The 13,011-nt window shown below is 47.6% G+C and overlaps 1 protein-coding gene across 10 annotated transcripts in view; it reads right to left on the minus strand.

The window, feature by feature from the left end:
* The window catches only part of LOC119973313 (non-muscle caldesmon-like), a 254,592-nt gene that overhangs the window by 95,550 nt on the left and 146,031 nt on the right, over nucleotides 1-13,011 (minus strand). Inside the window, exon 1 of one of the 10 annotated variants that reach the window (XM_038811176.1) lies at nucleotides 7,486-7,749. The exons of 8 other annotated variants lie outside the window; for them this stretch is intronic. In XM_038811176.1, coding sequence (XP_038667104.1) covers nucleotides 7,486-7,532 — 47 coding nt within the window. In that variant the 5' untranslated portion in view covers nucleotides 7,533-7,749. Of the gene's footprint in view, nucleotides 1-7,485; nucleotides 7,750-13,011 lie in introns of those variants that run through there. One more of the 10 variants, XM_038811172.1, reaches the window with a different exon arrangement.

A 13,011-nucleotide genomic window follows, 5' to 3' on the forward strand; every position in this document is an offset into this window, starting at 1 on the left:
ATAAACCTTAACATTTCTTTTATTACTTTTGAGTTCACCCTTTCTGCATCCTTGCACACCCTCCTTCATTAGTTTAAGGTCTTATCACCACCCTATTTTGCCGATTTGCCAGGTCACTGGTCCCAGTCATTTTAAGAATGTGTATATAGCTCAGACAATCCAGAGTTTTACTTGCGAGGTTCTACATTTTAATTTCAAACCTGCTCCTCAAACTCCCTTGGCGGAGCTTCATTCATTGGTTCGTACAACAACAGCAAAAACTGGGTCCTTATTGTGACTGCAGCCAATACAATTTACATGTAGATATCATTAAACAAATCACGACTCAGGTTGGGAGTGGTCTCACTTCTGACTAAGATGGAGTTCAAGCCCTAATACATGCCTTGAGCTACCAATGTATTAGAGATACCACTTTTTGAATGAGGCAAAAAGGCCAGGATTTTGCCAACAGTGTGAGATTCCCAATGTTGTAACTGGAACGGTGCGCCACCTTCTCTATCTGCTATTTCCCTTATGATTATAATTGAAATTCTAAGTGCCAACGGCATGCATGGGAAATACGTGCAATTCAGCGGTGGGGGAGGCTTTTCATTGGTGAAACCCGCCATCAGCTGACAATGCAGCAGGTGTGGTTGGACTATTAAAGAGCCTCCTGATTAAACTGAGAGACGTTGCATCCCGGTCACAACTGACTCCACTGTTGCCTGACTCCATTGCCATTAACTTAAACTTGCTGCAAATACAACAGTGGCACAGGTATTTTTCAAAATTAAATTTCACATTACATTGGTTTCAGTTTACTCATGCGTACATCATCAGTTTTTTATGAGACATAGTCAGAAAGCTAAATGTACTGGCACATCTCATGGTGAGCATGCATTGGGAGTTACGAACATTGCCTTTATTGTGGAGGAAACAATATTGAGTTTTTTGCTCACTCTTTATTGAGTGTTCATGTTAGTGTCCAGAGTTGAACTCACCACTCGAAGTAAAATGTACAATAAAATCCTAGATGACCAGTGGCTGCTTTCCCCTTGGGGGGGGGGGGGGGGGGTGCTGACTGGTGGTGATTTAACCTGAGGATCACCGCATCTCCGCCGAGGGGCAAGGTTGAGAAGGTGGGGCCTTCCGTGAATAACCGCAGCTCGTACAGTAATTGAAACCGACTGTTGGCCTTGCTCTGCATCACGAACTAGCTGTCCAGTCAACCGAGCTAAACCGGCCCCCATTGACATGGCTGAACTTTTAGTCTCAGCTGGTCCTCCTTTCAATGAGTTGTAAAGGACATTGTCCGAGATCACTCTCAAATAGGTAAGTGAAATGTTACAGGTGAACTCAAAGCACTGCAAGGACTCTGCCAGCCAACACACTGACATAGGTATACATTTGGACAATACTGGCTCCATTAAAAAGAGTAAGGAGTTATCCGGATATCCCGGACAAGATTCCTCCCTCAACAAGCACCATGAAACATGGATGAAATTATTATTCATATAATTTACCAATCAATCCATGTTACTCTTGGGTGCCATGGTATCTTATACAACTGTCAACGCAAATAAACAGAGGTCATCTTTAGGCCAGGATGCTCCGTTGCAAGTCTGCCCTACTACGGCTGCTGGCGAAGACGGATAATACGGGGCGCAGCCAAATCTCCCATTCACTGCAGGGAGGAGGGGGGGGTAAGAGAATCCCGCTGCCAATGTCTCATCCTGCATTTTGTGAAGCAAAATTCAAACAAATTTCACATTGGGCCTGAACTTCTGCCGAATGGCAATCAGAGTCGGATAGCCACCCGGCACCTATGAGACATCCTAAGGGAGGTGATAAATTGCTTTTATTATTGTGAATGTTGTGTTAACAATGACAAAACGGTCAGCGTTACAGGTACAATTTTGCTTTTAGGCAGAAATCGGATAGTGCTGCTTGTATGAAAACAACTTTGCAAGCTACTCGATTGCCAAATGTGTTGCACATGGAGAAATGCTGAGAGGTAAATGGGATTGAGTTTACTTGGGTTTCAATGGACCTCGAGTTTCTTTGTCTCGAAAGCATCGGTTTATACCAGTTATCCAAAGTTTATGAAAAATTTGCTCCTGGACTGTGAGACACAGTAGGCAATGCCTGTATTCAGTTATCTTGGTATATGATTACTGCTCCAGGGCACGTTGGCTAGTGGAAGGAAATCAATGGACAAATGAATGCTTTTGTTCCCATCCTATGGCAAACCGCGTTTGTTATGATAGTCTGTAAAATGGGGCCTTTCCATTCAGCTGTTTGGTGATGTGGCTGCTTTTGATGAGCTTTTAACTATTAATTCTCATGTGAGCGACTTATTTACGTAGTCTAGGGTGCATCCAATTCTTCAATATCCTGTTTATTTTACATTCGGATCGGAAAAGAAAAACTGTTTCTGAACAGGCATAAGATACAACTTCAAGAACAAAGGGTCCTCTCCTCGGCTTCGGATTGCAGATAAAAAAAATGCAATGTTGAATTAGCAACAATACTGCACGGTAATCCGAAAATAAAGTGGGCACAAGTCAACTTTGCTTTGACTGTCCATCAAACAATGCTTTCAGCAGCTCTAGGGCACTGATGTTAGTTACGTTGGATTTAAGCTAAAGGAACACTTTTGGCCGTCCTCTGCATAAATTAATTTTAATTGTTCAATCTGTTCAAAAATAATAATTCAATGTGTGGGACGTATATGCCCCGTTGTTTGTTCCACGCAACTGCAGCAATCAAAACGCTGAAAGAAGTCAGTCAGCCCTGTGCCTACCTTAGCACCTTTATTGTATCTCCTCACAAGCAACCTTTCCGCTTGTTCTGAGATTCACTTCCAGTCTCCATGCAAATTACATTATTGGTTACATTTACCAAATCCTTTACAGATCGGGAGCCTGAGAGGCAGGACTTCAGTGCCTTAAACTTATGGCAGGCCTGTGATCTCTTTGTGTGATACTCTCACTGGTCAACTATATCACAGTCTCTACCTCAACATGTGAGGAATCATTCTATGTTCTAATAACACTCCGTGAAGGACAGTTCTTCTACATTTGCCCTTCATCTTCTAAGAATCACCCTGAGCCTATGTGCCTTTGTTATCAAATCCTTAGCTAGCTTCTCGCTATTTACCATTTTAATATCTTTCGTGATTTTAGCACATTTCTGAGATTCTCCCCTTTACATTATCCGTTCCAGTCAACAAAGCCCCAAATGTTTTGAATCTTTCTTCAGGACTATAACCTCACGTCAAAACATTGGATCCAATCACAGGTGAACTGATTTCTCATCTATGTTGTATCAATGTTGCAGAGATTTTGGGTGGAATTTACTGTCCTCCCCCGATAGAGTATGGAGATGGGTCGGCATTTAATAGGATGAGAATGGCAGGTGGGGACCCCTCCACCTTCCCGTCTACGCTCGATTACCTCCCGAGCATTAAGGCTCATGCACAGCCTAGCCATTTTGCTGCCAATTAGGGCCTTTACATAGGAAATTGATGCAATCAATGCTCACTTAAGGCCTCATCCCACCACTGCTGGTATTTAACCAGCAGCAGGAGTGGGGAATCACCAGGCAGGAAGGCTGGCTTGTTTATGGGCACCAACTGGGGTGGGGGTGGATGTCCTTCGCTCAAAAGGTAGTCAGTGCCTGATCTGGGGGGGGGGGCAGGCGGAGAAACAAGCCCGAGAATGACACCCATACCTTTGCGGCTGCTGATGCTTCCTGTCCAGTGACCCCCATTCTACCTTCACTTACCTTTGGCCTGTGCTTCCTCTATATTCCTGGTCGTGCTGCTGGCCACTCAAGTGCCCGATTCTGCGGACCTTGCTGAAAGGAGGAAATGTGGGGGCCTCACTGGCCCATCCAGGCAACGGGCAAGGCCACACCACCCCCCAAACCCCCCCCCCCCCCCCCCCCCCCCCAATCGTTTGCATCAAATACCCCCTTAATTTCGGATGTGCTCGATTTTCAAAGTTATTTCTTTTAGCAAAGCCTGAGAATTTCCTCAGATGTGCTCCCTCTCCACCACCATAGCTTTCCAGGAATTGTGGTGGATGCGCAGTTCACACAGCTGGATAAATGCAACAAAAAGGAACAATTTTAAATATATTCAATGAATTGCTTATAATTTGAATTTATGGGATGAAGGGTTTATTCTAATTTAACCATGCTCTTCACTTACTGGATCAAATACAGTATAATGAAGTATATTACAGACTTCCCCCCCCCCAATTCTGAAGTTTTCCATCCCAGTTCCATTGCCCCGCTGCTGGTAGCTGCGCCTGCAGCTTCCTGAGTTCTAGGTTCTGGAATTCATCCCTAAACATCTCTGCATCTCTCTCATCCTACAAAATGCACCTTAAAACCTACCAACTCCAAAGGTTAAAAACAGTAAAAACTGAGAAATAAGAATACTGGTCCCAACTGGTTATTTGTTCTGGAAAACATCTGGAGCACGTTGTCTATGGGTGTGAATGAGCACACTGTGCCCAAAAACCAGCGCGCCACAGCAAAACACCATATGGGTGCCAGCCTGGCACTGCAAGGTGACCAGGTGGCATGGCAGGGGCACTGGCAGGGTACCAGACTGGTGCTGACAAGGTGCCAGGCTGGCATTCTCCGCATGGCAGCGTTTGGGTCAGGGTGCCCTGCGTGGGTGTTGTGGGGGGGGGGGGCCTCTGAGTTGGGGCTTGGGTGGGCTTTGGGGGGGTTGTGTAGGTGGCTCGAGATTGGCATGCCGTTTAAAAATGACGTCCCGATCTCCCGACACACCGGTGGACGGAGCTCCTCAGTGCTGGAAACAGGGCTAAGTGCGACCTCAGCCGCGCGTTCCTCACTGAGGCTCCGTATCTAACCCGAGTAACTTATGATAGCCGTTCTGTTTCCTGGCGCTGCGAGCACCGGGAAACAAGCGACTAAACACGCTCGGTACAGGATTTTGCTCCCATTTAGTTAAAACGCGCCCTCTCTCTCGCCTTATGTGACTCTATATCAATTCCTGTTCCTGTGAAGCATTTTGGAGTGTTTTACCATGTAAAGGGCTTATGCAAATTACTTTGTAGATTTTTGCTCCCCATGGGTGAAGAATGTTCACATTTCAGATTTGCAGTTCCACGTCAGCCACAGGCCAGCCACAGAAGATTGCGTTTTACTTGGACCTGACGCTTCATCTGAACCTCTGAAAGGTAATTCAGACATCAGCTATCCTTGGAGCCTTTCAGAGTGAGATTGTGAAGTGCAGCAAATACCTGTGGGCCCAATTTCACCAGTGGCTGTGTCAGAAATCTCTTGGCTAATTTCACATTGGGCCTAAACTTCTGCCGAGTGGCAGAGTCGGATTGCCACCCGGCTCCTACTATCTTACCTGGAAATCTCCTCAATCCTGTCTTGCCTGACCTGCTGACTTATGCCGGACAGGAACTGGACAGGACAGTGCTCACCTGAGGCCATCAGTCGAACGCTGCAGAATCAGATGGAAGAAGGCCGCATCTGTTTTTTTGCGGCACTGGCATTGGTAATCGGACATTCAAGGAGGCTGGGTGTGAGGCGAAGACAGTCGTGGGGGGAGGGATACTCCAGGGATTTGGGGGCGAGGGGGCTGTCGGAGGGTGGGCGGTCGTTGTGGACCTGTCAAGTTACCCAGAAGCTAGAACTGGTTTTAATTTTAAAACATTTTTTAACTTTTTCTTTTGGTGTGAACCAGCTGGAACCATCTGGTGTTTGCGATTTAAATCACAGTTTTGAATAGATCCCAGTGCTGAGCAATTGCCCAGCAGAAGTTTGTATTTCTGGGCAACTTGAATTGCCATACAATCTTTATCTGGGAAATTACCAGGATGGGTAGGAGAGTTCCCCATATCACCCATGGGGTCTTCCCCCTACCTACCTGCCCCGCCCAGATACAGTGCCCTGGAAAGTTCGGACATTACGTGCCATAAGTGGAGCTAGCTGCAAACTAAGGACCCATTTTAATCTCTGTAAGTGACAAACTCACACGCTAAGATGCAGAGAAACTTTCCTTCCCACACTTTATCTCTTTATTGAAACAAACAAAATCACAGCCTGGTCAGTGTGCAGAAGCATGAATTCAGAGGACAGAAGGCTACCACTGGAGATCTGTGGGAATGGGGTCCCTCACGGCCAGCTACATGGTTAGGTTGGGTGGGGGTCAGAGGTGATCGGAGGAAGAGGTTGAGCCTGGGGATAGGGAGGCCTGGGGTTTACTTGTGCAGCCCAGAGAAGTGCAGTTACACATCCTGGTCTGGTCCAGGACGCTGTTTCTGACAGGTATGGCCTCATGAAGCTGTCACTTCCGGTTCTCTGCTCAAGGTCTCAGGCTATAATCACAAATCAGGCCCAGATGGCATCATCAGAGCCCGATGTGCATACTTGCAGAGGACCCAAGTGGTTTGAGACGGGTGTCCCCACCACTTCGAATTTAAAATTGCAGTTAGTCAAAACAGTGCAGGAAGGGAATGGGTGAGTCTTCCGGTACTCTGGGAGGAGGTCAGCTCGCAGTCAAGGCTTGAGTGGGGCTTGCTCTGTTACCATTTCTTAATTACAGAGATAAAAATGGATGGAAAACGTGGAGGCTGAAAGTACACATTCCAAACATGGCACACCTAGTTGTGCCAGGAACTCAAAAAAACAAAATTTCCGCTCCCGCCTGAAATAAGTATTACAATTAGCTCACGGCGAGATCATGTTGGCATTGGTGCCACGATTCAAAACTTGACAATTTGAACGGACCTTTGTTTGCGAATTACTCATCAAAAAGCTAGTTAGTCATCACAACGTCACTCATTGCTGAGTATACTCCTTTAATGCAGCTTTACATGTGCCCTGATTATTACTCATTTCATGCCAATAATGACCCGATAGTGTAACTCTCATTAATAATACCCTGAACATCAGTGCAGAAGTAAACAATGACTTGTTTGTGTGCGTGCGTTTCATTTCTGAATAGTTTTCAACTCCTGTCCACCTAAAGCCAACAACAAGACTACTGTCTGGCAACACACGAGCAGGCAGGCATGTTGAGCACGGTTCTCGACTGGGCAGTGCATCAATTGAATCCTCACCATGACAAGATTCTGACCTCAACTACAGCTTAATTGTCTGTAATTCTGCTTTCTTACAACCCAGTGGTGCCTATCAAAGTGAGCAGCACAGATATTGAAAGCCCTTAGTGGATTAGCGGTGACAGGATGCACAAAGTAAGACTTTGTCATGTGCTGTCTTTGTTGGGGAGGTAGAACAATTAAACAACATGAGCTGAAACGTAATCTGCCCATTTTAAGGAAAAGGAAGCAATAGCAGGGCAGGGGGGGGGGGGGGGGGAATCCTCAAAAGAACATTGGCTTCTCTTTCCACTAAACACTGGGTTTTTGCTGTCTTTCTGTCTCATGCATGTTTCGACCGTGTTTGTACAAAGCTCAGTATTACACACCAGACACTCTTTCAATGGTTACTTACTGAGAGAAAGCTGACCAGTGCTGTTTGCTTTGTGCTCTGCTGGTCATCACTGAAAGAGCAGATTCCTCCTGCAGGCTCTGACTGGATTTCTTTCTTCTGCTGTCGACTGAGCCGCTCTTAAGCACAGCTGAATACTTTGACAGGGTGAAACATTACATTTAAATGGCCCTGACTTTCTCTTTCAAGATGGCACTGTGCTACTTTCGACTTGCATGCAGATATACTGTATGCATCCACAGCTCTCCTGAGCCTGAATCATAATTTGGGGGAGAGGCTATAATTACGTTCTGTGGTCGGATCGGGGGTCACATGATCCTAGCTTTCTATAGTATTGCCTGTAATAGAAGCCCCCTAGTAATTTAGTTGAATTACTGCTGATGAGATTCCCCTTCTTTTCCAACCTTTAAAGTTGAACTAGCTACACATGTGTGTGGGGAGGGAGGGGGAGGGCGGGGGGGTATTTATACAATGACAACTTCCATTTATATGGTGCAATTAATGTAACCAAATGTCTGAAAGCACTTCACAGAAGAAACGGGCGTGATCTACCAGATATGTTGCGCTCGAACATGAGCGCGGTGTGACCGATAGATGCCGGGTGAAGCCTCCTGCGGGCTTCCTGGCAGCCAGCGTGCCTCTCTCAAGGTGTCGGAATCAGGAGCCGCCCATAATGGGCATAGCCAAGCCGCACTCGCTCAGGTTGGGTTTTAAACTGACTTCAGCATGCTCACCTGGGATCTACCGGCCTCCCCAGGGAGTCCCAGCCAGGTTCCATTCAATATTGTTTCACACAAATATGGACCAGGCGGCCAGATATAGTGCAGAGTGATTCCCCTGACCCTCCCCTGAAACGTGGGCACCTTGGCACCTTAAGGCTGGCACCTTAGCACTGCCTCCTGGGTGGCACTACAAAGCCAGTGCGCCTGTCTCAAGGTGTCGGAATCAGGAGCACCCCAAAATGGCACCCCAATGTCTGAGCAGCCGGTCCAGACAACAAGTTCAGCTCCCCAGTGATGAAAATAATTAGATGGACATGATTTTTAGTGGAAAAGTTTCTAAGCGTGGCCATGAGTTTCCCAATGGTGAACCCAGCTAGGCAGTCACCAGTTTCAAACATTAATGGTCCACTTAACGAGGCCTCACGGCTACAAATGATTGTCCCGCCAACTGATTCACCGGGACTGTGCCCACCAGATCCCAAGCGTGAACAGCACTTAAACCGATCCCACAGAGCAAACCCCACACAGCCCGCAGCCATGCCAATGTGCAGTCTAGCCCCATGATTCAGGGATTTAGACCTGGCCAGATTGCTGGATGCGGTCGAGTGCAGACGGGATGCTCTGTTCCCCCAAGGAGCTCGGAGGGTCAGTCACAGGGCAGCCAGTGCCACCTGGGAGGAAGTGGCAGCGGCCGTCAGCTCGGGAAGCGTGACCAGGCGGACCAGCACCCAGTGCCACAAGAAGCTCAATGACCTCCACCGGGCCGCACGGATTAGTTGCACCAACGCCCTGGCACTGGCTGCCACCGCCCCCTTCTCCCAAAGACCGTGCACCCGGCATCACCCATGCCCAAGCCCTCCCATTCCAGCAGTGCTGCTCAAAACTGCCCCCCCCCCCCCCCTTCCCCATGATGCACGACGCCTGAGGCCACACAGGAGAAGTTGGCCCACAACAGATGGGAGAGGGCTCAGATGGGCGGCAGACATCAGAGTCCTCATCCCATACGAGGGGCGGCCAAGGACAGATCCGTCACCAAAGTAGAGGTTGACGCACAGCGCAGAGGTGAGGACCCATCGGCCACACCCAGATGAGCTGTCACACATGAATTGTTAAAGTCAACATGATGATCTTTCTCTCCCATTGACCCGTGTCCATTCCCCCTGCAGGTTCACCATCCAATGGTGCTGGCCTATCCGAGGTGGTCCTCATTCCCACCTGCCAAGAGAACACGTCGGAGTGGAGCTCCAAGGAGATCATCATAGATGCATCACAGCTGTCAACCCCACCCTCTACCATCGGAGAGACACACATCTCGGTGGACAATAGTGGTGGACAGGCTTCTGGGGCACAATCTGGTGAGCACCACACAATTGCTGATAATCATCAGGTGGAGGCAGGAACATCCTGTGGAGACAACAGTCGGAGGTCTGAGACTCTGGACCAGGTTTACTAGGAGCTGATGCAGTCGAAAGGGTGCGGCCATGAAATTCAAAGGGGACTGTCAGTGATACTCCAGCAGGCCCATAGCCGATTGGAGGAGTCCCAAAGGCTTCTCTCGCAGGAGATGGCACCAGCAATGCGTGGTATCGAGGCCAACACTGCTTGGATAGTGACTGCAGTGGAGAGCCTGGTGCACAATGTTGAAAGTATAAGTGGAGGTGTCCAAGGCGTAGCTCAGTCAGTGAGGGCCATGGCTGAGGGCCTCGGCGTGTCCAAGTCGCTGGGGTATGTGTCCCAGTCTCAGATGGACATTGTCGAGACACACCACAGCATGTCCCAAACACTGAGGAGCATCGCTAAGGGAGTTGACGCTATGGTGCAGACATTGACATTGAGGAGCCGTCAGAGCTGGCAGAGCCAGGTGAGGCAGTGGCATCTGGAGCTTAATCCAGCTGCCCCTCCATCCGAGGTGACCCCGAGGGCCCAATGGGTACCAACCGGGCGGAGTGGCAACCAGCTCCCCCAAGATCCTCCCCTCTGACAAAGACTCGTCTCGGAGTCATCTTCCAGAACAGAGTGGCACAACGAGACATGTGCCACCGACAAATGGCCCGGGGGGCCCTCCCCCTCCAGGACCTTCAGAGGATGCCCGCCAGAGGCATCAAAGGCAACTGGATACAATAAGTAGCAGACTGCCTCCACCTCTGATGTGCATCCTGGGAACACACAATAGATGCAGAGTTAGAGCACGGAAGGCTAAGCAATTCAAGGATCACTGGGAGGGCACCGAGTGCGGAGACACCATCAGGGGCTAGGGGCAGCTGAGGTCACAAATGCTCATCATCCTGCCGGGTCCCACTCTCACTCAAGCGCGACACGGCCGTTAAATCGCGCCTAAAATCGCGCCTAAGTGTGGGCTAAACCAGTGATAAACTCCCCAGGGCCCAAAAAAGTGACTAAGTGTGTTTAGATAGTGGTGGGGAACTCGCCGGCGGGAAACTCTCAGCAAAACCTGCCACAAATGACACTTGACATTTTTCTGTTAGATCGCGCCCAAAGAAACAAAGATTTGACACCAATCACAAAGAGGTGGTAGGTCAGGTGACCAAAAGCTTGGTAAATGAGCTAGCTTTAAAAGAGCATTTTAAAGGAAGGGGGAAAGGTTTCCACCTTACACAAACACACCAAACAAAGCGGTTCAGAAACTCAGTTAGGTGGGTTTTGTGGAGATGGAACTACATGCAACGTCTGGTCTCTAGGATTGCTCCTGTCATATGCCTAACCGATACTTGAATATATACGTTGTATCTTGTTTGGTGATGCACAGCAGGTTTAGTTAGATACCCCCCAACCCCCCAATCACACACACTCACACACCACCCCGCTGTCTTAAATTTATACCACAACAAAAGTTAGACGGGTGTAGAAGTTTAAGGACGAAATTTAGGGCTGAGACAACTAAAAGCATGGCAGTCAAGGGTGGATAAAATTCAGAGATGGGAAAGAAGCCAGAGTTGGAGGGTATACATTCAGCACAAATAATTTGGTCCAATATCCCAGTGCCAACGAGAGTGGGACTGTCTGTTCTGATCGTATTTTCTCGCCCTTTTGCCACAATTTAGAAAAGTATAAATATATAATTTTATATATTTGATGGATGGATTCTCCTCTTTAGTATTTGAGAATAGACAATTTATTAGAAAAAATGCAGACAGGAATATCGGATATGATCCATTATGGACATGTTATCTTCCTTGCTCAATTTCCCTCTTTTACTCTCTGCCCAGGTGAAACTTTACACTCAAGTGCCTAAGAGTAAAATCTTCCTCTATATCTAGAAGCAGGAGGAACAAATTCCAATAAGATCCGGCAAAACACTGGAGAATGAATTCCATGATTCTGGTGAGGGGGGTGGTTCCCTTACTATTTGTTCCTGACATGCAGCCTCGCCCACCATGAGTGCACGATGGACACTTGCAGGCTGACCCTCTGCTTCAAAGTGATAGTATTTATTTTCTTTTTACCATTTTAGTATACGTTGACAGTGAAAACCTAAAAGAAATGCACAGAAACGTTTGGGAGTGCGATTACGATATTCTGACTTGTGTTCCTGATGGATGAGACGAAACACTGATGGAAAACACATCCAGAAGATTGGTCCTTGAATCTCTAACGGGCAAACAAAACCAACAGACAACAGTTTGGGAAGGCCAAAAGAGTCATTTTACCCAATCATCATATTCATTGGATTACTCACGCCTACCTATGTTACCCATTTCCCTTAATCTTTGCTCTTTCCAGAAACACCTCACAGAAAAAGAGGAAGAAACTAATGGGACTATCTCAGGTGGATCAAGGGAATAAGCACTGTTTATCTGCTAGTCTTTGACATATCAAAATCCGTGACTGTTAGTAGTTAAACCAGTGGTGGGAAACCTGTGGCCTGGGGGCCACATGCAGCCCATCTGGGTTCTGAGTGCAGCCCACGAGACATTTTGTTGACCGTCGTGCAGGGTTGCCACATTCCACTGTGTAATAACCCTCACGATGCCCATGGGAATACCCTAATCGATCTCCCCGTGGGACCCATGCAATACAAGCTTCCTCGCTAGTGGGCTCGTAATTAGAGTGTATAAAACACTCAATAGGTGGTATTGTAGACAGTGAGGAAGTTTATCAAAAATTGTAGCAGGATCTTAATCAGCTGGGGAAGTGGGCCGAGAAATGGCAAATGGAGTTCAATGCAGATAAGTGTGAGGTGTTGCATTTTGGAAAATCATATCAAGGTAGGACTTTCATAGTGAATGGTGGGACCTTAGGGAGTATCGTGGAACAGAGGGACTTTTGGAGTTCAGATGCATGGTTCTCTAAAGTTGGAGTTACAGGTAGATACGGCAGTGTGGAAAGCTTTCGGCATGCTGGCCTTCATCAGTCAGGGCATTAAGTATAGAAGTTGGGAAGTTATGATGCAGTTGTACAGGACATTGGTGAGGCCGCACCTGGAGTATTGTGTTCAGTTTTGGTCAGCTTGCTATAAGAACGATGTTATGAAACTGGAGAGAGTGCAGAAATTATTTACAAGGATATTGCCAGGAAGGCACAGAGTTACAGGGAAAAATTTGACAGGCTAGGTTTTTTCTTTGGAGCGTAGGAGACTAAGGGGTGATCTTATAGAGGTGTATAAGATCATGAGCGGCATGGATAGAGTGAATACACTCAGTCTTTTTCCCAGTGTTGGGGAATCGAGAACTAGAGGGTATAGGTTTAAGTTAAGGGGGAAGGAATTAATGGAAACCTGAGGAGCAACTTTTTACACAGAGGGTGGTACGTATGTGGAATAAGCTGCCGGGAAGAAGTGGTTGAGGCA

This window comes from Scyliorhinus canicula, chromosome 11 (genome assembly GCF_902713615.1).
Source record: "Scyliorhinus canicula chromosome 11, sScyCan1.1, whole genome shotgun sequence".
NCBI classification, from domain to species: domain Eukaryota; kingdom Metazoa; phylum Chordata; class Chondrichthyes; order Carcharhiniformes; family Scyliorhinidae; genus Scyliorhinus; species Scyliorhinus canicula.